We start from the raw sequence: 27,641 nt of genomic DNA, 5'->3' as shown, positions 1-27,641 counted from the left end.
CTCAGTGCTACTCTTGAATTCTGTCTGGAAGGATTGCTGGGTTTCATACTTCTTACAGAGAGTTTGGGAATTTGTCCAAATCCTATTTAGAAGAAAGTCTCTAGACACTGCATCACTGCTAACTTGAGAGTCTGCAGATATTTACAGCCCCATGGTTGGGGAAGATTGTTTATTAAGTCTACAGTTTATTCTTAGGCATGCTGAATCATATCTAGATTGAAGCAATTGTCACATTTACAGAGAAAGTAACTATGCAGTTGGGCATATGTGAAACTCTAGCAGCAGAATTCACAACTCCAGAGAAACAATTCTATAGCAGCAAGAACTTTACTTTTTAGGTATCAGATTTTTCAGATTCAAAAAATGTTCTGTGCATTATTTGCTACCCACCTCAACAACACTGTTTTCATATGGGATCTGTGCTTGTTTTGGCTTTGCTACTAGAATAAAATGCAATGTTAAGGTTGAACAAATTTAAATGGTAAGGCTTTGCTATGGCAATTGTGCAAGTTAGTCTTCATTTATTGTTCACCACTTTGTTAGCATATGGGACACTGAAGCATCTTGTCAAACATAATGCTAAATAATTTATACACTGCAATAGTTTATCATAAATCAAGTTCTGAAGAGCTCTTAGTCAAACCACCAGACTCCACAGCTTTAAAAAGAAGAAAATCTTATTTTAATAATGCAAGAACACCACCTTAATTTCACATAATGGACCTGATGCACTCTGTTTATGGACTTTGTTTGAATTCACTCATTCCTGTTTTATTATAAGCAAGATCAAATTAATCAGTCAGCAGGTATTATGAAAAATAGGGACTTTCTTCTTCCTTGCAGAGGCTGTGAGAACAGTGTGACACTTGGGAAGCCTCTTCCAAAGATTACAGTTGCTTGCCAGTGGCAGTCTCTGAGCAGTACTTGTGCTGAGGACCAACTGTGATTTCATGCTTTCCACAACCTTTCTGTATCTCTACAGCTTCATCTCTCACAATTCACCTTATCTGCTGGGAGCTCACTTTTTATTAGCACAAGTGACTAACCTCAGGAAGCGGAATCATACAAATGAAAGTATGGAAAACGGTATGTGTAAAGCTATGACTCCGACATCACTTCAAATTTACTGTTCCAGCTATTTTTTGTTGAGCTGCATATTTCTGAACTTCATCCAGTATTTTCAAGACAAGTTTACAATGTTTGGGCCCCAGCAGGTTACGTGATATGTGGCCGACCATTTCACAGTAGTAGGAACCCAGGGGGAAGAATGTGCATCAGGATCTGGAGAGTCTCCTATTCGCTCATTTACAATGGACAGTGAAACTGCACAGATTTTCCTCACAAGCTCCAGCTACATGTGACACTTATGCCTGTGTCTGAGGTACAGGTAAAACTCAGATAAGTGAACTCAATCAAGATCATGAGTAAGGGGAAGACAGAATAAACAACGTTGCTTCCTTGGAACAAAGGTATTATATTTTTAATCCATATTCATCACTCAATATGCATTGTCTGAAGTCAAGACAGCAAGGGACTCAAACATTTGTTTAAAACCATAAGCAGCAGTGGTAGCAGCAGTACCCAATATTTATATTATGGTATTGTCCAAAGGCCCTCATCTGGACTGGGGCTCAGCTGTGCTGTGTGCAGTACACACGAGATAGTATCCCTGCCCTGAAGGGTATACAGTATAGTCCCTCAAAGAACACAGTCAAGGTATGTACCACTGGCTTCCATGAATTCAGCGTCCAGGCAGCAATCCTGCAACTCCTAAGAAAGGCCAACACAGAATCTACAACTAGCATAAAAAGGACATATTCCTGACAGCGAGTAGTCAGTGACTGCATTGGTGTATTGACTGCACCTTTTGGACTTCTCACTTCTTAAACAATAATTATATAATAATTTTGTGTGCTTGCTTAAGACTAGGCACTGCTTAAGGGAGGGTGGCCCTTAATTTCCCATATAATTCCACAGCATTAACATATTTACCCATGAGAGGTTTAGGATCACACAAAAAAGCCAGAACTGTTGTCTAATTAGAAACAGATATCCCTCTGTTTATGCTGGTGTTTAAAAATTAAAATATATAATTGTTTCTGCTCATTCTAATTTGGGGTAAATATCTTCAGTTTTACTGCTTATGAAGGATTAACTACATTGATCTGAGCTATTGCTAACTGAAACTCTTCTAATAAGGCAGGTGACGTGCAAGTGGCCCAAACATAGCTTAGCAATGCAACTTCTACAGTATTCCAATTCTATAGGTCTGAGCAGAGGGTGCTAATCATCCTGATTTTTGCCAAATTTATTTTATTTGTGGTGCTGACAAGTATCCAATGGGAGCTACACTGAGATGATCAAACTCATTAACATTTTTGACCCATATCCAATTTCAGCCTATTGTAGGTCTCCAGAGAGAAAAGGCTTGTGTGCTTGCCACTGTGCCATTTAATTCCCCAGCTAAACCTGATCTGTGCAACAGAACTACATGGCGCTGAAGCGGTTCTCAATTCACTGTCCAAAGGCTTCAGTTTCTAATGCTGATTATCGCTTACCACTCACAACCAACAATATTCATTCAAAACCACACAGAGAGAAAATAAGGATACACAGGCATACAAAAAACTGACAGAGGACAAAGTGCAAAGCCACCTTCCCCTAGAGGAAAATGTGCTCATTGCTGTGCAAATGACTGCACACAACATTGGCACTAATACACTTTGCAAAGTATATTACCTGGAAATAATGCAAAGATGCTAATGGTGAATGCTAATTGGAAAATTTCATCTGACAAGCTGTTTTCTGTATTTACAGCTCTCCAAGCTCATGCACCCTGTAAAAAGTGAACTGGGATAGCGGACTGCCTTTTGCTGTTAAACTCAATGTTCTTTCTGCGAGCAACTTCAGAGAAGCAGTCCCTGCATAAAATGCACTACTACAGAATCCACTGCACTGTCAGAGCCTGGAGCTAGAACCCTTTAGCATAGCCGCTGCTCCTCATGAGTCATGACTCAATCTTGCCCCCCCCCCTTCACTAGCAACTAAGACAATGGCAAGGTGCAGTGCGCAATTTAAAATACACCAATTATCCTCATGTCTGTAGACCTACGTTTATTGGTTCATTTGAATCATATGAAGTGAGGGAAATGAATTTAATAAGCGAATTTAGAATGAATTATGGATTAGGGTCTGAGAGCACTTCAACAGTAATACTGTAGCTTTGCATTAGAGCTTGCCTGCTTGTTACCCATATCAATACAATGTTACTTAGAAATAAATTTAGTGAGTGTTCTTCTACATACCCGCTGTTTCTCAGGGTCGACATATCGAATGCCAAAATAGTCTTTTTCCAGTAAGCTGTAATAGTTGCAGATATGATCTATGAGAAACTGACCTTTGGTCTCCTTCTGGAAAAGAAAAAAAAATAGTAACCTTATATTGTATTACTCTGCATATACTCAGCACACATTCTAAACCCATTATTTATGAACTCTTAGAAGTCTAATAAAGACAGTTACAGAAGGCGGGAATAAGAGCTTTTATGGCAATCAGAGGAGGACAAAAGCAATGAATAACCACTTCCCTTGAAGCGATACAAAAAATAAAATGTGTTCTAAAAATGCTCTTGTATTCATCTCGGTCTCTTCACAGATTGCTACATCAGAACAAAGGGTGGCATTTCCTCAGGTATACTCCTGATTACTTCTAAAATTGCACATTTAGAAAATCCAATTACAGCTCTCCAAGCTCATGCACCCTGTAAAAAGTGAACTGGGATAGCGGACTGCCTTTTGCTGTTAAACTCAATGTTCTTTCTGCGAGCAACTTCAGAGAAGCAGTCCCTGCATAAAATGCACTACTACAGAATCCACTGCACTGTCAGAGCCTGGAGCTAGAACCCTTTAGCATAGCCGCTGCTCCTCATATATATACTTTTAACCACGTTTCTATGGGATGTTAGTCTGTCCACACCTTATCCATCCTTCTCTGCAGACATAAGCATTTTGCATAATGGCACTATGGCCATTAATTTAGCCACAGAATTTCAAACCAGTCACATGTTTTTTGCAGTCATCAGACTTGTGTTGGACCTGATTTTGCACTTCTAAGATCTGTTTGCAGAGGCACACCCACTCTGGGTGCACCACTCCAGATGCACTCATTTGTTCTACCCATCCACTCATATGTGCATGCAATTTATGGATTTGAGTGCTCACAGATGTGGATAAATCAGTTACAGAGATGCCCAGGTATTTTGGGGCTGAAGATCAAATTCCTTACTATGCACCAACACGCTAAAGACTTATCAGGGATTTCTCATTTAAAAAAAACAAAAACAAAACAAAACAAAAAAAACTAGCCACGGACAAATCACTTGAGAATTTTCATCTCTAGTCAGACAATTCTGGAGATGTATGAAATATCCCTGATATTAAAGATAGAAGTAGTATTTATAGCATTTATTATATACCATTCCTACCAATAGTTTAAAGCTACAAATACCAAAGGGACATTTGTGGATAAAGATATGAATATACTTTTTAGCACTACTGAGATACATAGGATTAGGATAGTTTTGTGAGTTTTTAAAAGTGACATGGGAGCAGGGAATATTAAACAATTTACTTGAAAAATAAATATAATTGATAGATATGCAGTACTTCTCATTGCTGCGCACAGTGACCCTCAGTGGAAAGAACTCCCCACCTACTAAGGAAAACCGTGAAAGTCAGAGAGCCAGGGAATAAGAGCCTATGCTAAAGGTCTAGCACTAAGTATCACCTGTCTTTCTTGGGACCTTTTTGTGGATAAGGGATTCCCAGTGCCTCTATCCTCACAGCACAGGTTGTAGGGGGGACTTAACTGCCACATCCATACAGATCATTTAGTCCAGTATCCCCTTTGATAATTGCCAATACCAGTAATTCCAGAGGAAACTCTGGGGAACCCCATCTAGAAAGATACGGAGAAACTACCCATGAGGTTAAAAGATTACTTACGCTCTGAAGCATGAGGGTATTTAACCCCACCCAACTACATACATTTTGTTTCAATTTAGCCAATGTAAACTAATCCTTTCCTGAATCCTGTAAATTTTGGCTTCAATGGTATTTTCTAGCAATAAGTTCCACTCGTTAATTAGGTGTTGCATAAAAAAACCCAGAATATAAACTACCTAAGGAAACCTTTTTAATTTTTCATTCTGAAAGGAGTAAGATCATTTATACAAGACTTAACACTGATTCACTCCAGCAGGTTTTAAAAAAAAAAAACAAACAAAAAAAACCCACAATTAAGCAGGTTTTGAGAATGTCACAATAAATTTAGCCACCCTGAAAAGCTTTCATCACACAGAGGGCACATTCAATTGTTTGAAATTAAACCTACGTCTTGCACAACAATGCTGGTATCCAGCCAGGCATAAGAGGCCTTTGGTACAGAACACATCATACTGAATAAATTATTCCTTTGTTTCCTTGTTATCAGCATGAATCTAATGATGATCAAGCTATAAGGGAATATGGGATTCAGAGCAAGCAATACTTTCCAAGTGAAACACACGCATCACCACACCTCCAAAATGGGCAGGTCAAATGTGTTTACAAATTAAGAAAGCAGAGCATGCTTTTTTCCCCAAAGCGTATGTTGAACTGCAGAAGTTTACTTTCGGAACACATTTCAATCCTTCTATGACAACTGGAGTTCCAAGCTGCTTATTGTTGCACTGTTTCTCATGATAGTCATACACGAAAATTTCACTTGTATTGCAAATACTGAGATTTCAGATTACTTATTCCAAGAATTGTATTCTCAGTATTATGCACCCTGATACTATGGGTGCACAGAAATATCTGTTGTCTCATCCCCTGCATCTTGTCGGTACCTAGAGACTGTGAGCATTTTGGGGCAGGGACTGTCTTTCCTGTATGCCTGTGCAGTCCTCACCACAATAGGGCCCGATTCTTGATTGGTGCTCCTAGGCACTATTGCAACACAAATTATAAAACAAACAAGCAAATAAATAAAATAGACTGGGATTAGACAGACAAAGTACATAAAAATAGCTCCCTTTCACCCCTCAGACAACAATGTCCTTAAGAGACTTTAATTAAACTGCACTACACTTTGCTGTAGTTACCAACAAGATCCAATATCTGGAAGCTGAAGTAGACAAATTCAGACTGGAATTAAGGTGTAAATTTTTAACACTGAGAACGATATACCCACTGGAACAGAGGTTCTCAGTCTGAGGGTTGTGATGCAGGGGGTCACGAGGTGTCATCCCCAGGCCTGGTGTGGGGCTCCAGCTGACAGCCCAATCCCCACCAGGTGCAGGGTTGACAGCGCAAGCCCCTGTTCAATTAAATTAACACACACACGTTTTTAGTTCATGGGGTAGTGTCACACTCAGGGGCTTACTGTATGAAAGGAGTCGCCTGTAAAAAAAAGTTTGAGAACCACTGGACTAGATGATCACAAATGTTCCCTCGGCCTTGGAACCTATAAATCTATGAACTTCCTTCCTTCCTCCTGCTGCCCGTAGCCTCAATGCAGCCTTCAGTATTGTGTATCGTCACCCACTCTTCCTGGACTATCTCTCACACACACACACACTCTCTCTCTCTCTCTCTCACACACTCTCTCCTCTCTCCCCTGCATAAAGACGCTTCTTCTGTGGAACCCAGAGGTATCACACTTCTTGAGCCTCTGTCCTTTTCTATTTTCCCTCTTTTGACCAGCTCTTTCTCACAGTCTCTGCCTTCAAACCCAGCTACCACTTACGCACTGATAGTCCTCACTTGAATCTGCCTTTTGTTTAAAATCATGTTCCCTTTGCATCTTCTGTTTCTCCACAATGCATGTATTTAAACCACTCCATTTTTTCTCCTAGTCCACTCCCTGAAAACTAACATCCTATATTTCAATTTTTAAATGGATCGTTAAATTACAAGCTGTATGGGTAGGCAAAAAAACAACAATTAGCTCTCCCGCCATGCTTGCTATAAATAGATCGCATAGCACTTTACAAACGAGGGTGAGTATTATCAGCGTTTTATACAAGAGGTAGCTGAGGCTCAGAGAGAGATGAAGCGACTTGCCCAAGGTCATACACTAAGTCACTGCAGAGGCCAGGTCTTCTGACTCATCAATAGTCCAGTGTACCTGACTGCTTTCCACAGGTAAAAATTTTGTACATCATGATTATGCAGAAAGTGTTACACAGATAACTATGTAAACACTAACTATTGCAGAGCTTTGTTATTTGTATAATTACCATTTTACAGGCAAGTTTTGGTACATGCCTACAGTTTTGGTATGGATACAGTTGCTTTTCCCTGAATCCTCTTCATTGTTCAAAAACTTTTCAGATTCTCTCTAGGATCCCAATCCAGAGTGGTGCTGAACAGCTTTTACATGGAGTTGTGACTCCTTAGCCCCTTGCAGGATTGCTCTCTCCCTCCCTTCTGCATTACAATGATATACTGAATCTTCTCTCTTCCTCTCAGCCCATCTCTAGCTCATACTCTAGTTATTCAGACTTTTGTCTCTGTGTTGTTAATTCATCTCTAGATTTCTTTTTTGCTGTAAGTGGGAGCATCTGCCATTTCCACCCTCCCCCCAACACAAGCTTCTCCTGTTGTGTTCTCCCTTTCTCTCATTCCTCTCTCTCTACCTCCCATTTCCTATGTATTTAGTCTTCACTGTATGTCCCCTACTCTTCCAATCAAAACCCTGCTTCTTCATGCCCAGGAGATACTACTGCCTTCATTGATCTGCCCTTTATTTCCCTGTCATTAATAACTTTCCGCACTTCCAAATGATGGTAAGCCAGTTTGTCTTTTGTCTCCTTGTATGTCATCCTCCTAGTGACAGAGGATGTGGAAAAAGCTAATGTACTCAATGCTTTTTTTGCCTCTGTCTTCACGAACAAGGTCAGCTCCCAGACTGCTGCACTGGGCAGCACAGCATGGGGAGGAGGTGACAAGCCCTCTGTGGAGAAAGAAATGGTTCGGGACTATTTAAAAAAGCTGGACGAGCACAAGTCCATGGGGCCGGATGCGCTGCATCCAAGAGTGCTAAAGGAGTTGGTGGATGTGATTGCAGAGCCATTGGCCATTATCTTTGAAAACTCATGGTGATCGGGGGAAGTCCCGGACAACTGGAAAAAGGCTAATGTAGTGCCCATCTTTAAAAAAGGGAAGAAGGAGGATCCTGGGAACTACAGGCCAGTCAGCCTTACCTCAGTCCCTGGAAAAATCATGGAGCATGTCCTCAAGGAATCAATTCTGAAGCACTTAGACGAGAGGAAAGTGATCAGGCTCAGTCAGCATGGATTCACGAAGGGCAAGTCATGCCTGACCAATCTAATTGCCTTCTATGATGAGATAACTGGCTCTGTGGATGAGGGGAAAGCGGTGGATGTGTTGTTCCTTGACTTTAGCAAAGCTTTTGATACGGTCTCCCACAGTATTCTTGCTAGTAAGTTAAAGAAGTATGGGCTGGATGAATGGAATATAAGGTGGATAGAAAGTTGGCTAGATTGTCGGGCTCAACGGGTACTGATCAATGGCTCCATGTCTAGTTGGCAGCCGGTGTCAAGTGGAGTGCCCCAAGGGTCGGTCCTCGGGCTGGTTTTGTTCAGTATCTTCATAAATGATCTGGAGGATGGTGTGGATTGCACCCTCAGCAAGTTTGTGGATGACACTAAACTGGGAGGAGTGGTAGATACGCTGGAGGGGAGGGATAGGATACAGAGGGCCCTAGACAAATTGGAAGATTGGGCCAAAAGAAATCTGATGAGGTTCGACAAGGACAAGTGCAGAGTCCTGCACTTTGGACGGAAGAATCCCATGCACCGCTACAGACTAGGGACCGAATGGCTCCGCAGGAGTACTGCAGAAAAGGACCTATGGGTTACAGCGGACGAGAAGCTGGATATGAGTCAACAGCGTGCCCTTGTTGCCAAGAAGGCCAATGGCATTTTGGGATGTATATGTAGGGGCATTGCCAGCAGATCGAGGGACGTGATCGTTCCCCTCTTTTCGACATTGGTGAGGCCTCATCTGGAGTACTGTGTCCAGTTTTGGGCCCCACACTACAAGAAGGATGTGGATAAATTGGAAAGAGTCCAGCAGAGGGCAACAAAAACGATTAGGGGACTGGAACACGACTCACGAGAGGCTGAGGGAACTGGGATTGTTTAGTCTGCGGAAGAAAAGAATGAGGGGGGATTTGATAGCTGCTTTCAACTACCTGAAAGGGGGTTCCAAAGAGGATGGATCTAGACTATTCTCAGTGGTAGCTGATGACAGAACAAAGGAGTAATGGTCTCAAGTTGCAGTGGGGGAGGTTTAGGTTGTATATTAGGAAAAATTTTTTCACTAGGAGGGTGGTGAAACACTGGAATGCATTACCTAGGGAGCTGGTGGAATCTCCTCCCTTAGAGGTTTTTAAGGTCAGGCTTGACAAAGCCCTGGCGGGATGATTTATTTGGGGATTAGTCCTGCTTTGAGCAGGGGGTTGGACTAGATGACCTCCTGAGGTCCCTTACAACCCTGATATTCTATGATTCTATATGCTCACTCCCTGACACACTCTCTCTCTCTCTCTCTCTCTCTCTCCAGCCCTCTCCCACTAAGAGTGCTACAAAATATTTGCTTCTATAATTAGCTCTGTATAGCCTCCAGGCATTTACAGAATGACTTGGTACTGGAATAGTTTACACGGTGGCTTGTTAAACTCTATATGTTTATCACTATGGACACACTAATGAAGGCAGAGTAAAGTGTTGGCTCAGAAGGAAGAGGTCTGTACCAAAAACACAAAATGTGAAAAGGGAAGATGTCTACTGGATGTCTCTCTGATTGACCAAGAGAGGTGGTGTACTCATCAGATTTAGCTCTGTGACAGCAAAATCTAAAAGAAACATCTCTCTGATGCAAATTTTAGGGGTCACTGCTACATATGCACTTCATGTTTGTAAATATGCTACAGAAAGAAAAGCAAAGAGACTAAAACAAGAACAGTGATGCCTTATTACACAGGCAATCAACAAATCTAAAACACGAATTGTTGAAATTCAAGATGTATTTAGTTATAAAATAAGCATGCAATAATCAGATTAACTAGATTTTAGGAATAAAAGCCATTTTGGTGAATCACAAAAGGAAGCAACAAGACATGGATTTTTGTAACAAAATACATAAAGGAATTCCATTTTTAAACTAACAGTTAAAAAAAACAGACCTAAAATGACATTTTCATTTGACAAAAGTTATACAGAGGCAGGAAGAACAGTCAGTCAGTGAATGCACTCACTTTTATAGATGTACTTTCTAAATCATTCATTTTAATGAATCTCTTGCATCACCCAAATCACCACACGTGGTATTTGAGCTCATTAGTGTGTTATCATCAAAGGCTGGAGCAATCATCCTGTTTTTCAAAACAACAAAGCTCTCTTTCTGAAATCAACTGCTGCACTAACTCTATTGCATGGAAGATTGGTGGATCAAAAAAACCTGAACTGAGTAAGAATGGAATTTTGTTTTATATAATGACTTTCATATTCCAGGTATCCTTAAACTCTTTATAAAGGAGAATGCAAAGATAACCATGTAGGTAAATACAACATTTCTTATACACTCAACAATAGCTCACATATAACTTCAGGATTGGATCCTGCAAAGATTTAACACATGCTTAGTGAGCAGTCCTACTAAACTTAATGGGTTTTAAATTCCACCTGGACTCTGATCAGGTTTAAGAAAAAATTCTACATTAATAAACACACACAAAGTTACATTTCTCAAAGTTGCAAAACTTTGCCCCTTCCCACAAATAGTGTTTTAAATATTAGTTTAAAATGTTTTAAAACTAGAAAAAAAGTAAGGAAAGTCTCAGTTATGGATTTTTTTCCTCATTAGCTTATAATGAAATCAGAGGTTCTGAAATCTGGGGGCTGGTCCCCCAGAGAGGGGTATGGAATGTATTCTGGGGGAGGGAGCAAGAGAAGCTTTAGGGGAAAAAACTTGGGGGGAGGAGGGGGTGGATAGGGGTCGGGGCAGTCAGGGGACAGGGAGCAGGGGGGGGTTTGATGGGCTGGGGGCCAGGCTGTTTGGGGAGGCACAGCCTTCCCTACCCAGCCCTTCCGTACATTTTTGCAACCCCGATGTGGCCCTCGGGCCAAAAAGTGTGTCCATCCCTGCATTAGGGGATGAGTTGGTCCTTAATCTTTCATGACAGACCGTTTGCTTCAGTGTTACAAGGCAGTGGGTGGGTCTTAAAAATCATCAAAATATGTGCTGTGTAACTTATGGACAGCTCCTAAGCATGAGTAGTTTTATTTGTGTGAGTAGCCCCTTTGACTTCTTTTGGGCTACTTATATTAATACAGTTACATGCACTGCTTAAATATTCGGGAGATTAGGCCCTACAGCTGCATACTTTTAGTCCCATTTTAAAACAGGTTTTAATTGAATTTGCTTGTGTTCAGAAAATACCATTTGAATGAAAACAAACAAGGTTATTCTGTGTAATATTGTAGCAGAGAGAGATTACAATATTAATGGGACACCATTAGTTTGAAATCTAGCCGAAGTTAAAGTGAGGTTGAAATAGAAGCACCTGCTTCTCTGAGTCCCCCTGTCAATTTTGGTGGTTTTGCAATGCTTTTCCCTCTCCTGTGAAATATGCGGAAGGCCCACAAAAGCAGCAGGGGAAACTGACTGAACTGATTATATGCAAGTGATCTCAAATGCACAAATTAAATAAACTGGAAAGAGAGGCAATTTCCTTTTCCTTTCATTTTTTTAAATTATAGTTAATGCTAGGTGTTCCTTGTAACAATGGTAGAAACTAGGAAATTTTAGTAGGTAACAGTTTTTCAGACAAAGAAGCAATATTTCAGTATTAAGAATTTATATGTCATAAAGGATTTATATATGGAAAGAAATACCTGAAGCAGCACATGATGCCACTGAAGCCTGAGATCATAATGAATAATTTAACAAAACAGAGAGTGGTGTAATGCTTAGTCCATCCATGCACTGCAGAAACCATAAACAGCTGCTTTCATGATTATTGTAACATTGCTGAAAACCCTCTTGAGCTTTGACAACTTAGTGATATCAGTCTTTTCTTAACTATATGTTTGGTACACTTGTCACGTATGGTAAAAAAATGGATATATGTTAAATACAGTTCAAAAACTATTCTTATTTGCAAAGGAATATGGACAAATTCAGTGAAAAACTGCCAATCACACACAACGGAGCATGGGAATCAATCTGGATCTTAGAATAATGAATATCAAATCCATCCTGAAACTCAACAAGCACCCAATAATAGAGCCAGGTTTCAAATTAAACACAATCCTTCCCTAAAATGCCATATGAAGAAGCATGTCAATGCATGAAAATAATGTATATGTTGGAGTGTAACATTCTTGTAAGAAGATGACAAAAAGGCTTTACCAAAGTACATTACTTGAAACTCGACACACACACGGAAGTGTCAAAGCCAGGCTGGGTCAATACAGAAATTGAAACAGCTGCAGGGGCATGAGGACAGCACTCAAGCCAGATTTTTAAAACCTGCCAGCTAGAAATCTCAGAGAATAATGTTAAGATCTAGCCTGGTGACCATCAAATGTTTCTCAAGCAGATGATGCAAGACAGCTGGAGAGGAACACAGCAAAAGTCACAAAAGCATACAAAATGGAAGAGCTGAAATATTCTGGAATGTTAATCAACAAAGTGTCCTTGAAATACTGAATAAGAATGCCAAACAATTAAACCATTTAAACTTTTTTTAAAAAGCAGTACCATGTAATTCAAATCTAACATGTGACCTACATCAAAGCTGATGGTGGAGTATCTAAAGGGAAATGTCATCCATATTCTGAGGAACATCTTCAAAATGGCCTTAAATCAAATCCCAAAACAGCACAAGCTGTGCACAAAGAGAGGCATTTGCACTTATAAGTTGAGTAGTCAGAGGCAGCATTATCTGACTTAAAAACAATGAGGAGTCCTTGTGGCACCATAGAGACTAACAAATTTATTTGGGCATAAGCTTTCATGGGCTAGAACCCACTTCATCAGATGCATGGAGTGGAAAATACAGGAGCAGGTATAAATACATGAAAAGATGTGAGTTGCCTTACCAAGCGTGAGGTCAGTCTAACAAGACAAATCAATTAACAGCAGGACACCAAGGGGGGAAAAAATAACTTTTGAAGTAGTAATGAGAGTGGCCCATTTCAGACAGTTGACAAGGTGTGAGTAACAGTAGGGGGAAATTAGAATTGGGTAAATTAGGTTTAGGTTTTGTAATGACCCAACCACTCCCAGTCTTTATTCAGGCCTAATCTGATGGTATCCAGTTTGCAAATTAATTCCAGTTCTACAGTTTCGAATTGGAGTCTGCTTTTGAAGTTTTTTTTGTTGAAGAGTTGCCTCTTTTAGGTTTGTTATTGAGTGACCAGGCAGATTGAAGTGTTCTCCTACTGGTTTTTGAATGTTATGATTCCTGATGTCAGATTTGTGTCCATTTATTCTTTTGCGTAGAGACTGTCCGGTTTGGCAAATGTACATGGCGGAGGGGCATTGCTGGCACATGATGGCATATATCACATTGGTAGATGTGCAGGTGAACGAGCCACTGATGTGGTTAGGTCCTATGATAGTGTCACCTGAATAGATATGTGGACAGAGTTGGCACTGGGGTTTGTTGCAGGGGTTGGTTCCTGGGTTGGTGTTTTTGTTGTGTGGTGTGTAGTTGCTGGCAAGTATTTGCTTCAGGTTGGGGAGCTGTCTGTAAGTGAGGACTGGCCCCCCAACCTGAAGTATAACAAGATCAACCTTTTTGTTGCAAACATCTGTTAAAATCCACTTTACCAGTAGGATCAGAGTTTTGTTTTCTATTCACTGCTGAAGCTTCAAGTATGCATCAAATAGATGAGAAGAGTAACAAAGAAGAAAAAAATGTAAAAGCAAAAACAATGGATACCTCTCAAACCCAGGGCCTGATTTTGTAAAGTCCTCCAACTTCTCACAAAAGGCACTCAGCAACTCTGAGGATCAGACCCTTTTTTCCTGATTGTTGTTTTCTTCAGATTTGGCTATAACACAGCACAGATATGACACTTAGTACATACAAGCCACTGAATGCCATTATAGTGAAGTTTTACATAACGGCAACCTGGCAAATTTACAGCTGCATATCTGTACCTATTAGGCCATATCCTTCAAGACTGGCACTTAGTCAATAAAAAGATCATGCTGACTATTGTGCATTTAAATCTCATACCATAATAATGCAGCAATATAGCTTTCTTCTTCTTGGCATTTAATTTGCCTAGTTTCTCTATTTACAAGAGAGAGAGAGAAAACTGTAATTGTTCTCACATTCAGAGAGAGACAGTGAGTCTGATTCTCCTCCCACGTAGAGAAGATTTACACTGACAGAGTTGCACCTAGTTTACATTGATGTGAGAGGAGAATCAGGACTACTATATGCATTTATTGGAGTCCCTAATTTTATATTAAAATTAAGTAGCTAGTCTATGTGCATTTATTTGAATGTGAAATGTGAGAATCAAATAAGCGATCCGAGCCTATTTATTTGAATGCTGTCACAGATATAAGGCATCAACACAAGCAGAGACAATATATGCATGTGCCCTGATCCTGCAAATGTTTTTACACATGTGAGAAGTCTTCACAGCTGTAATTGTTCTTGCAAAAGGTGTGTTTTTTTTTTAAAGAGACTAACTTGCAGAATAATCCATCAACTGCCTAAGAGAGAGTTAACAATTCAAAATTGTCCGGAGACCTAGGATTAGAGGACATTTTTTGGACAAAACTTTTTTTTAAATGAAGATTTCAGTCAATCAAAACATTTCATGAATTCATGTCAAATTTGCCGATTTTTGTTCAAAAATCCAAAATAGTTTTTAAAGAGAATTCAAAAATCTCATTTTTACATTTTTAAAAATGAAACATTTCATATTTTATTTTAAAAAAAGATAACTAGAAAATTAAATATTTCTTTTTGTGTCGAACAAAACATTTAGTTCAAACTAACAAAAAAAATTTAATCTTTTTGGTTCAGCCAGCAAACCAAAAAATCAGTTATTTACACAAGTCTGCTGGGGATACTCCCTGACCATCACCTCCTTCATTCCCCAGCTCTTATATCACCATGTCCAGTCATTCATTTCAAGCAGCAAGAGCCTTTTCTTTCTATATCTTTGTATAATGAACTTGTGTTTTCATCCTAGCAAGAATAGAAAGTCCGTGCTATTGACATTTAGTCTGCAGCCAAAGACAGAGGACTTGCACTTTTACCCAGAAATGTAGCTTTAAAAGGACATCTGGGAACAATCCTCTGTTCATTTGCATTTTGGAACAGTCAACATTATGTTTGTTTTCATTTGCACTGGTGTAGCAATAAAGCTCACTGAGTAGCACTGCCAGATAGGGCCACGTGCTGTGAGAATTGGACAGATTTTAAAACAACATTGTAGAGATGTCTTTTGCTGCTTTTGTGGGGGATGGGAGGGAGGAAAGGGGAAAGAGAACATGAGTGAGTGAGAGCGCACGCCTGCATTTTCCAATAAGGAAAAGCTTTTTAAAAACTAAATTCTGAAAGTTCAAGTCCTACACTAGCAAACAAGATCCAGCCAGTGACAGGATGGCAATAACTAGTGGTAGCAAGGGGTAGCAAGCTCATGTGTTGAAGCTGAATCCCAACCCCACCCTTGCCACCCACTCACTGAGAGGCTCTGGGCAAGTGTTTCATGACTTGGTGAGCTCAATGGGATTACTCCTGGGAGTAACTGCTCATCAGTGTGAATAAACCGGCCCTCAACCTCTCTGCCTCTATTTTTTTTTTTTTTTTTTTTTTTTTTTTTTTTTTTTTTACAGATGAGAGAAAAAGAGGCAGTGCTAGCCTGTTAGGTGCCCTGCGCAGGAATACTGAGGGGCGCTTAACCTTCAGAAAATACTAATTGCATTATTTACACAGATCCAAAAATATACCAATACAGATGTTAAAAAGTCCATGTTAAATAAGGTGAATGGTATTTTGGAAATACTACTAAATCAGGGGCCCTGTAAAGGTTCGGACCCTGCGGCGCCTCCTGCTGGTAGTCGTTGGGAATTAGCTCGTCCAGCCCCGGAGCGCCCTCTGCAGGCCGATGATCCGCCTTACCGCTGGCCCCAGTGTCCCTCCCAGGACCCGGTGCCCGTTTCTCTGGGGTGCTGCCCCCCTGGCAGTACCCCCACACCCTTGGGTTCTGGGTCTCCCCACCCAGGGGAACCCCCACCCTCTAACCCCACCTCGCCTCAGTTTGGGCTACTGCCAGTACCCACTTACCCCCTTATTCAGGGGAAGACTGCAGTGTATACGCCACTCATCACCAGCAAGGGGGTTTTGGACCTGCTGCCTCTGCCTACCCGTGGGCTGCCCCTCTGCAACCCTGCACCTATTCAGCCTGTAGTCAGGCCTGCAGCCTGAGGCTTTCCAGGCTGGAGCTCCCAGCTCCTCTGGCCCTTCCCCAGCCCTGCTCCACTCTAGGTGTCCTGCTCAGCACCTTGCAGCCAGGCCCTTCTCCCTCTACAGGCAGCAGGAGACTGACTGGACTCCTGACTCATAGCCTCTTACAGGGGCAGCTGGGCCCCACTGAGCTGGCCACAGCTGTGGCTGCTCCCTTAATCCGGCTGGGCTTTTCCCCAGAGCCCCAGCCCTCTCCCCAGGCCTGTCAGGGCCGGAGAGGGTAACCACCCCGCTACAGGCCCCTTGAGTTGCTTCTGGCCCTAAGCAATTGCTATGCTATTGCTTCTGGCCCTAAGCAATTGCCTGGGCTATACTGGGCGGGGTTCGAACTACGATACGCAACTTCAGCTACGAAGTTTGCTAGTTTGATTTACCTGGCTATCCTCACGGGAGCGAGTCGATTGCGTTGGCTCCCCCGTCAACTCCGTCAACTTACTCCTGCTGATGAGGTGGAGTACAGGTGTCGATTTGGGGATCGATCTGCCGGGTGGTGAAGATGTACCCTAAAGTCTGCTTATGCCTAGCCCCACCACTGTGTATAATGGAGATAGTAATAATCACCCTACATCATAGGAGTTTTGTGAAACTAGATGTTTAGATTAAGAGTGCTTTGAAAATACAAAGCACAGTAGAAACGCTGTGACCTATCAATGACATTCTCCTTTTCCTCTCACAACTAGCTCCCTCCAATACGTTGCAAGTAACGAGTTATTATTCACTTCTAAGTTGCAAAATTTGTGGAATACCAGGAAGACCCAAATGTTATTTTCAAGTTAAACAAACAAAACGAAAAACAAGGTAAAAGAGGCATTTGTAGCTGAGTAAAGCCCAGCTTGGAACTGGAACATTTTATGCCAAGAACAAAACAATTATGCAAAAAACTTTGCTATGGAAAAGTTCACACAGTAAACATCTACACATCTGAATCATCATCAATATCAACCCCTCTAGGATAGCTCAAAAGCAAATACTGCAAATAAGCACATTTACCAGCTGGTCAGTCAATTAGAAAAGCCCTCTCCCCTAGACTATCTTCGCATGAATAAGGTCTTGCACATGGTATACTTTACTGTGTATATTCAAACATCTAAGTATGTTTTGTATAACCATTTCCAACATTAAAACATGCAGGTTGTTAGAAGTTTTTTTTTTACTAGTGGTTAGTAATGCATTTTGTAACAAATAAAGTTCACTCATTATGCTGTGCTCTAAATTTAGATTTTGTAGAAACTAGGTATTTTCCAAACCCCATTCATCTGTGCTTCCATAGCAATTCCATCACTGTATATAGGCATATCTAACAAACAAATTAATAAACATCCATTTTTTAATAAATGATTTTTTAAAATTTATTTTATTTTAGAAACATTCCTCTGCAACGTTGGAAACACAACCACATCATCGCCACACACCTGTAAACCAGAAAGTGAAACTATATATAATCTGAAAGTCAACTAACTGATTGGTCTTGATTCACAGGCCACATTGATTGAGTGAAGTGAGGGGAAACAAACAAAGCAATTACATGAATATAGAAAAGTACCGTCAAAGGTCGGGAAGTGACAATCTAATCCAAAACAATATCACTTATTAGAAAAAGTAACTACTTGCGAAATGCATACACAAACACACAGAGAGAACGAAGCTCAGAGAAGATATAGTTTTATTTACAGTAAAGCTCCTAAGGACATGCAATTAGATTACATGCTTAATTCACTCACCGTCCTTTCATAACATTATACAAACCTCAGTGAAGGTCTTTTCTCATTGTTTTAGTGAAGGGGTGAAGAATGGTATAAATCATAGGGTGGTGTCAACGAATGACCCAAAACTGAGAGGTTAATCATCAAAAGTAAAGCTTTCTCTCTTTATTGATCCATTATCTTAGACCAATTTAAAGTGGTAGAGGCTTTCAGACAAAGGAATGTGTGACTACACAAAACAAAAGCACAGTGGAGCTACAAGGACATGAGCCCGTTTAATTAGGAGTGTGGCAGTCTCTAGTGATGACTTGGCATGCAAAAATACATCACATTTAGTACCAGTGTGAGCTTTGAACTATATAAAACAAGCACCTCTGGCTTAAGAAGGCAAGAGTATACAGAACTGTAGGTATTATAATTATACTGTACAAGAAAGAGTCTTCTATCTTGAACATGCAGAGCTGATCTTTATTTATAGAATATGTAAGCCTATGTTTTGTTAAGCCAAAGTCTCAGACTTCAAATTCCATGGTTCTCTCTCAATGCCACCTGGTGACTATGCTTTCTGTACATGAACAATACATGGCTGCACAGTGCATTACATAAAAAAATATGTATTTCCAAACATCTTTAATAATTTTCCTTTCCCTTGAAAGAAAGAAAAAACAACAACATCATCATCAAACTGCAAAAGCATCTGAATTGCCTTTGTCAATGCCTACATCTTACCCAGGATTATGTGATCAAGTCTTATTTCTCCCACAGGCAATGGAAAGGATTAGTTTAAAAAGGAGAAAACACACTGCAATCTCCAATGTGCCATAACTCAGGAGACGAGTTCAAGAACTGTATGAAAGACTATAAAGATACACCACAGAGTAGTTTTCTTACATAAAATTTATTAACTGATGGATTTACTTCTGTAGAAGGGCCGGGATTGAACAACATGTCTCCCATATGGGCAGTGGTACTACAATGCTATTTGCAAACCTGATTCATGGATTTGCAAATGGGATCTGAAAACATTTTTAGAATGACATTGCTATCTCCAGGGCCAGGTTTCTGAGCCCTTAATTATTACTCAAGCCCCAAGTGTTAATTAATAATTACTGAAGTGGAATAAAATCCTTTCCCTCTATTCCCTTTGGACCATGAGGAACAAATGACTAAGGCTTTGCCTACACTGGATTTTCGTCAGTAAAACTTTTGTTGTTCAGGGGTATGAGAAAAACACACACCCCCCAAACGACAAAAGTTTTACCAATGAAAAGCACCGGTGTGAACACCGCTTTGTTGGCGGGGGAGCTCTCCTGCCAACAAAGCTATCAGCTCTTGTTGCGGGAGGAATTTTTTTTTTTTTCTTTTTTGTCAGCGGGAAAGCTCTCACCCATCAATAAAGAGCAGCTATACTGCACACCCTTTAGCGGCATGGCTGTAGGGGCACAGCTGTGTCGCTAAAACGTGCATAGTAGAGACATAGCCTAAGAAAAAGGAGACATAGTCCAAAGACAAAAGGGAGGCAAGAGAAAAAAACTTTTTTAAAAAATTCCATGCATGTTAAAGAGTGTAAAATTTCAGGGTTGCATATGTACATTTAGCTGTGTAAGTCCCATCACTGTTAAATGGAACCCTACACCTAAACCCCAGCCCACTAAAAATTTAGTCTGTTAAAGCATATGCTGAAGTGAGCTCAGAAAGAGATAGCTTTTTAAAAAGTTCAATTTCATCTGTGCCATCTATTACCTCAGATGTTACATGAGAAGGGTAAATTGGAGTTACCTATTTTTCTTTACTTTCAGATTCTGAGTTTGCAAACAGCTGATAATGCTGTCCAAATAACCAAATTTAATGAGGTATTTTCATCCTCTAGCAAATAAGAATAATTATAGGGCAATATTGGTCAAATAATAGATTATGGAAGAGAAACTAAAGGATACAATTATACAATAAAAATAAAGTGAACAATATGCCATTTGCCAACCCACACTATCTTTGCAAAGCCATCATCAATCCATAATTATACAGGAAGATGGGGGTTGTATATTGCTGATTGTACAACAAAAAGGGATAGCAGGAGTAGATTATAAAAATAGTGGGTAAAGAGACTTCCCCAGATAATTTGCTTTCTATTGATCAGCTATTGACCTGACTTCTATCCAGCCAGTAAATTAGCCTGACCTGGGAGTAAATTACATACTGAGGCTCTCAAAGCCCCCATCAACACACAGAACAGCCAAATGTACTGCACACTGAATGCTCAGCTGGAGAGTTCATCATCATTACTATCAAGTCATGTTCCTCTCAGTATGGGCAACACTTGGCCATTTAGGTTTCAATGGCCCTGAAGTGCTAGCCTTACAGAATGCCCTCCAGCACTAATTGCTTGGTTCTGCTAGTTGTTTCCATTAGTGCAGTAGTCACAATGCTATCTGAAGGCGCAACTGATTTTCTTAAAAGGAAGAACGTGCTTCCATCAGGAAATCTTCATGACATTTTCTTCAGTTTTCAACTTCATTCAACAAAGGTATCTGAAATAATCCCTTCCTGCTCTCCTGTAACGTATTCTGAGTTAAATCTAACTTGCAGAAGACTGACAGTATATAGAACCACAGTAGACCAACACACCAGAATTGACACAGCAGATGAAGTCGACATTAATTGGGTATGACACTGATGCGAGGGCAAGGATATAGTCTTCAGACCTGCTCACTGTGACAAAGTGGGAATGTTCTTAATGTTCTCTCTGAATACTGTGTGTGTGCCTCAGTTTCCCCATGGCATTTCTTAAGTATCTAGGTGGTGGGATAAGGGTGTGAGATTGTTGCAGAGCACTAGAGGGCCAGTGTGATGGTGTCTGCACAGAGAATGGCCGACACCCTATCTCCTGGCAACTGATGGCCCGGGGCCCTCCTCTGCAAAGGCGCCAACTGAAGGTGTTGGAGAACAAAGATCAGGTGCTCTCCTGGCCCAGGAAAGAGACAAAGGCCAGAAGAGGGGCGGGAGAGTTTCAGTTTGGAGCTGGCTGGGGAAATGAAGGGAGGCCCATATGCGGCTCTGGGTTCCCTGGCCCCCAAGATGGACCTGACTGAAGGGTCCTGTTTCCTGTACCTACAAGCTCTGTTTTAGACCATGTTCCTGTCATCTAATAAACCTTCTGTTTTACTGGCTGGCTGGGAGTCATATCTGACTGAGGAACTGGGGTGCAGGGCCCTCTGGCTTCCCCAGGAGCCCTGCCTGTGCAGACTTGCTGGGGGAAGCACACGGTGTGAGAAAGGGATGCTGAATGCCCCAAGGTCAGACCCAGGAAGGTGGAAGTTGTGTAAGCTTCTTGCCCTGGAGACAGTCTGCTCAGGGGTCAGAGTCCTGACTGGCTTTGTATGGAGCAGTGCCAGAGCATCGCCCGCTGACTCCGTGACATCCACAAACTGAGATGCCAAACTGTACATTTGTATTTCAGCATAATTGATCAGGGCAGCCAATTTTACATGCAAGAAGAGGGCATTCTGCCATATTTGTACTGTAATTGTGAAGTTAAATTATCAGAAATTATTAAGAAAATGATACTTCAGTTGAAACTTAAAAATTAGATGCACTCTAATGCAAACTAACAACCAACTATATAACTAAAAGTAATAGTGATTATAGTAGGGCATAGTTAAGGTTGCACCAGGATTTCCGATTTAACAGAAATGGAAATAAGAAGTCTGTGTTTTGATCTAAAAGATCAATTCCAAATACATATTACAGTATTTGAACTTTCTTGAACATTGCAGTTTATGAACTTTCTATAACAGTTTGTGGAGAAAAAAGTTAGTTATGACTGTTTTTTAAAATGCCATGTAACGAATTATTCTCATGTCCGGTGTTTTCTTCTGATCCCTTATTTCCTACAGCAGTCTGAAGTAGGTAATTAAATGTATGTGATTGTTTGCTATTAGTATAATGAAAAATTTTTAACCTTGCAACATGTTTTGAATAGTTAAGTTTTAAAAAAAATATCAGTGTTAGGATTGATAGAAGGTTACTGCTCAGGGTTGATATTTTTCTACATTCAGCTATTTTTTTTTTTAAAAGGAACCTTGGAACAGCTATTGATTTTGAACTAAAATGCTTCATACAGAGTTTCCACTGAAGTAAAAAACGACTATATTTTCAAGGGCAGAATTTGGTCTATTGTATATAACGTCTGCTGGGAAGAGGGAGCTGTCAGATTTTACATATAGAACATTAAGTATACCCATATATGTTCAAACATGTCCAAAATCAAATGTTTATATCTATATACATCACACATACAGAAGTGATTCATATAATAAATTTATCATGAACTGTTGAACACCTTGCCTACATTCTACCCTATGTTGTGATGAGAACCAGACAAGCACCTGGATAGAAAAAAATCCATTTCCCCTAGGACTTAACCTAACATTCCAACTCCAAGAGCAACTTCAAAAGAGCCAGCATTTTATTTTTCCACTTGACCTACCAGAATGTTTCTTTCTCCTCCCACCTTGCATAGAATTTCCTTCACAAATTAACCCCTCCCAAAGCCCAGGATGAATAAGATTCAATCTAGGACCAGCAAAAATGTTTCTGTATATAAAAATGTTATGATTTTCAGCCTGTTATTTTTGCGTTTCCATTGGGAGAGCCCAACACTCTCCCAATAGCTGTCCCTGAATCAGCCTCTTGGTTAATAGAGTACTCTAAGGGTGCAGCAGTGTCTTTGGATCAAGACTGGACAGAGTGATGACATAAGGCTGTTCCCAGAGTAGATCCTGTCTTTAAAGGGGAAAGCAGTCTTATAAAGCTTACCAAGCTTACCCGGGTCCAGTATTTCACATAGTTTTTGGAAAGAAGAGGAGCTTATGAGAAGCTAGTATTTACAGTCTCTTATTTTGAAATAAAAAATTAATATCCAAGCCTAATTCTGATATTTTCATATTGTGTGCCTCATCCCCCTGCTTTTCCCAAAAACAGTGTTCATAAACTGTACACTTTTTTAAAATGTGAAAGTTCCAAAAACAGTGGAAGAACAGATATGCAGCACTCAACACACCCTTTGCTCTTAGGAATAGGATTCTTGCAAGTACTTGAGAAAAGAATGGATGAGCAGCCAGTCTTGTGTCTGAGTACAGCATTAATTAGCTGCAGCATAGGAAAAACCAATCAGCTAATAAAATATTCAACAATCCACCCCCTCTTCCCATCCATTTCACAAATAATTTCAAAAGCGTGCACTCAGATGTGCTTGTTGTTTTCCTTATATCTCCACTGAAGTCAAAAGCAATTATGTCTAAGAAACTTACTCTATGTAGCTGAGTAGACAACCATCAGCAGTAAATAGTATACTATCATTTTCATATGACACACAGTCAGATTCATCACTGAGTGTTGTGTGGGTTTGATTCAGAAGCTGAGACTCAACCTTGTAATCAGTGTGATGGTAATAGCAAGTTTGAAACAAAATCTCTTGGAGTGCTATAAACTGGAGGCAGGTTCTGCTATGGCAAGGTCAACAGCTGCAAGCAACTTGGCTAAGAGTGTAACAAATACAAGTGTAATAAAGACCCAGATAAACTCTTAGGGATGGACAATAGGGAGGCCTTCCCTACCATGTATTAGTTGGAATAACTGAAATCTGTACATTATTACATGGAATGGAAGATGGTAAAGAAGCCCAGCTAGTTCCACTACCTCATGATGAATTAGCAAGATTAACAAATAGTTTTTCTTCCACATACACCTCCTCAGCACTGCTGACAAGTAGAAACCACATTTTATTTTAGCTACGGCCAGAACACAAAGTGAAGACAGTCCTTTTTGTGTTAACATTACATTGTCCTCAAAAGACATCAAATAGTATTTCCAACAATCAATTAGATTTAATCCAGATTAAATAAATTCAAAGACTTATTTCAAAATACAGAAGCAAACACAAAATAAAGACTTTAGACAAATGTCCGGCAGGAAAACTACAAGAAGATTCTGCAACCTGTTTTCAAATAAGTTATTTAGTTACAAAGCAAAGACTGTAAAAGTAATAAACTTTACAACTCTCGTAAGAGATAAATTGTTGCTTCTCCAAAGATAAGAAATGTTTAATTAAAATGGGTATCAAGACTGCAATCAGAGGAAAAGGTGATCCTCAGAAAGCCACTTTGGGACTGGTAAGCCATCAAGTGCTTCTTGGGCACATATCATAAATCACGTATCATGTCTCAAGACATCAACGGGAGTTGCATCTACTTACACCAGAACTGAATTTCACCCATCCATTATCCCTAATGGAACAAACTCTGAAGTTGCGCAGATGCTACACGTTCAGACAGAAGGCACTTTCAGGCATTTTCACTGCCAATGGAAAGTTGCTGTGAGTGTACAAAAGACTAGTCTGCATATAATCTAGCATCACAAGAAATATCACTGAACTATGGAAAAGAAAAGTCACTTATTCTCCCAGGGCAATCAGAGTCTCTTACACAGTGTGCAGCATTTGAAAAACCTAGAACATATTCAAAACAGATTCACATAAAAAAGTACTGGACTCGTGTCATTTACAAATGAATGCTGTCTGAGATTCCAAACTCTTGAAGTCCTACCAGTACCAAATGACAGTGATATGGCTCACACTCAGGTGACTCCATTCTGGACTGGTTTCAATCACTAGCTTGCAATAAAGAAAAGCACATGCACAGCAATTGCATATGTACCTATTGTGGATGCCACACCAGCTGACATGGCCACAGGCTGTATTACAACGTTGAAATGTAAGGAAACGTCAACAGCTCTGGGACAGCAGCAGGCCATTCAGACCATGGATCAGCAGCTGTATGCTATTGCTCAGCAACCGAAATACACTCTCTCAAATGAGCCCTGGTACCGATGTGATTTGTCTGCGTGGTTTTCACACCCGGTGCTATTTTACTGCATGTATTAGGAAATTTTGGGAAGGTGCAGGATTGCCTGACCTTCTGGTGGATTCTGATGTGTACGCGGCATGTACTGCAGATCAAAGGTTTGCTGTTTATCAATTCAGTCATGCTATATGGGGCTTGACTCTAGCATTTGAGGCCCTGAGTGCTCTGAAATTTTATTCATATGTTAAATGGTGTGAGCAGGGAGGAGATACTCATGTTGTTCCAGCATTTGTCTGGCAGATATTGGCAGATACACAAAAGGTGTAAGGATTCAGTGTGTTCGGACTCAAATCTGTCATTAAAGAGCTTGATGATACTGTAATTCAGCATATGTTACCACCACTGGAGGAATTTCAGACATGGGAGTATGCTGAGTCTCCTAGATTAAAGTTATGGGATCATTTTCTCCAGATTACGCAGATACTACTTCTAAATGTCCATGCAGAGTAAGACTGTGGTTGGAAACTTCACCTGCATGCGTGTGTGCGCACACACACACACACACACACACACACACACACACACACCCCCCCCCCCCCCCCCCAGGCCATGCTTCCATACTTCTTTACAGCAAACAGGCTCAGTTATAGGCCTGGTGGATATTTTCAAGGTGGATATTTCAAAGTGGTCATTTTAATGTATTGATGGTGTCATTGTTTATCTCTGTTTCTGTGGCTCGACAGCACCACATCATATCTCACGTTGAAATACACATAAGCAGCTTTCAAATGATGTATTGTGTGTGTGTGCACACAGAGAGGGTGCATGAAGTTGACCAAATCAATCGTGTCTGCCTCTCACCTACAAGAATAGTGGGAGGTGATCAGGCAATTTCACTCAGGTTGAAATACCCCAGAGAAGGACTACCATCTGGACAGGCTCCGTGCACCCGTTCACACTGGATTCTCCAGAGACCAACAGACAAAGAAGGAAGTTTTGGATAGACAGACTGAATTTAAACTGAGTCAGGACCTTCTTTCTGATCCAGCAAACAGACAGGACCTTCAGTCCTGGGGAGCCCCCAATCAATCTTGGGAGGGGTTGGAAGGCCTTTGGCTCACTGAGGCCCCAAAATACTGATGGGTGACCTCTGGTAAGCTTTTAGCATGTGTATAAGAACATTAATTATTTTCAACATGTCGTCTCTGTAATGCTTTCACCTTAATAATAAATATTCTTGCTTATAAAAAGCTGTGTGGTAATGTGTAACAGCTAGCAATTACTCTATTCATAGCGTCTGGAGAGGAAGCAAAGCAAAGATCCTGGCCTGTTTAGGCAGCCTGATTTGCTAGGAATATCATAGTCTAGGCAGGAAACTGTGCAGCCTCTTCCCATAAGGAAGGAGACAGAGACATTGGTCTCTTCCCAAGAGAAGTAACAGCTGAGGAGCCAAGAGCCTAGAGTGGAGGACTTCAAGGGAACACGGGGGAGAGTGGGAAGAAGGAATAAAAGGGGAGTTGCCCTTAACTGTGACACTTTTTTAATACATTAAAACTACCGCTACTACTTTGTTCTAGAACGAAGATATAAACGCTATTCACTTCTCTGAGTGGAATGCAAAATCTCATTAAAAAAATAAAAAATACAGGGTCAAGGCCTGCATTCTGTCTTCCACAGAAAAAGTACTCCAGAAACCTTTCAGCATTTGGTCCTTATGGCAGGATGGGTTTGCCACAAGACTAGGGGGTACCTGGAGGCTTTCAAGAAGCACAGAGCCTAAGGATCCACAAACAAGTCTAGGCCCATCCTTTTGGATCTCAGAGCCTCCAGGCCCCTCAATGAGACCTTTTGTCCCCTGGCACAAAAACTCCTTCAGGAGTTATACTGACAATGTTTTCCCAGCATAGCTGTACACTGACACCTCTGAGGGCAACTGTCACAGGGGCCTTTTCAAGGGGGTTCTGGGTCCAAGCTGTAATTGGTTTCTGCTTTCCACCCAGAACAGAGTGATTCTGAGACCCAAGACCAGAGGGAACATAGCAGTTGGAGGCTATCAAGGGTTACTGGGAAGGGGGCTGGCAATCTATATGCTCCTTTCCCCCAGCACAGGTTTGGAGAGGGAACCACTTGTGGGACTCTCCTGTTCTTGCATAACCAAGCTGTGGATCTCTCCAGTGAGAGGGATCTTGGGTGGCTGTTGGATGAGCAAGAAAGAGTCAGATGGAGAGAGAAAGAAAACCAGGAGAGGAAAGTTTATATTTTGAAACAACTTATGGAAGGGCACCCCAGAGAAGGCAGAACGCTGGCAGCAAGTAGAGAAAATGGCCCCTGGGGGCACCAGACACTTGCTTCCTCTTCTCAGCTCTTCTACAGAGCTGAAGCTCCCTCCCCTCCATGCTATTGGACTAAGGGGAAGAAAGCACATCAAAGGAGGGAAGGACTGGATTTTCATTGGACTTGCTGTCCCATTTATTTCTGAACATTTGTTACTCTGCCAGGGCCAGAGTTTTCA

At 40.8% G+C, this 27,641-nt stretch overlaps 1 protein-coding gene across 1 annotated transcript in view; it reads right to left on the bottom strand.

Moving 5' to 3' along the window:
• FRMD3 (FERM domain containing 3) overlaps window positions 1–27,641 on the bottom strand; it is a 216,885-nt gene that overhangs the window by 128,145 nt on the left and 61,099 nt on the right. Inside the window, exon 2 of the mRNA XM_077816390.1 lies at window positions 3,306–3,410. Coding sequence (XP_077672516.1) covers window positions 3,306–3,410 — 105 coding nt within the window. The remainder of the gene's footprint in view (window positions 1–3,305; window positions 3,411–27,641) is intronic.

This window comes from Eretmochelys imbricata, chromosome 5, assembly GCF_965152235.1.
Source record: "Eretmochelys imbricata isolate rEreImb1 chromosome 5, rEreImb1.hap1, whole genome shotgun sequence".
NCBI lineage: Eukaryota > Metazoa > Chordata > Testudines > Cheloniidae > Eretmochelys > Eretmochelys imbricata.
The sequence above is the reverse complement of the archived record's forward strand: the minus strand, read 5'-3'. Positions and strand labels throughout refer to the sequence as shown.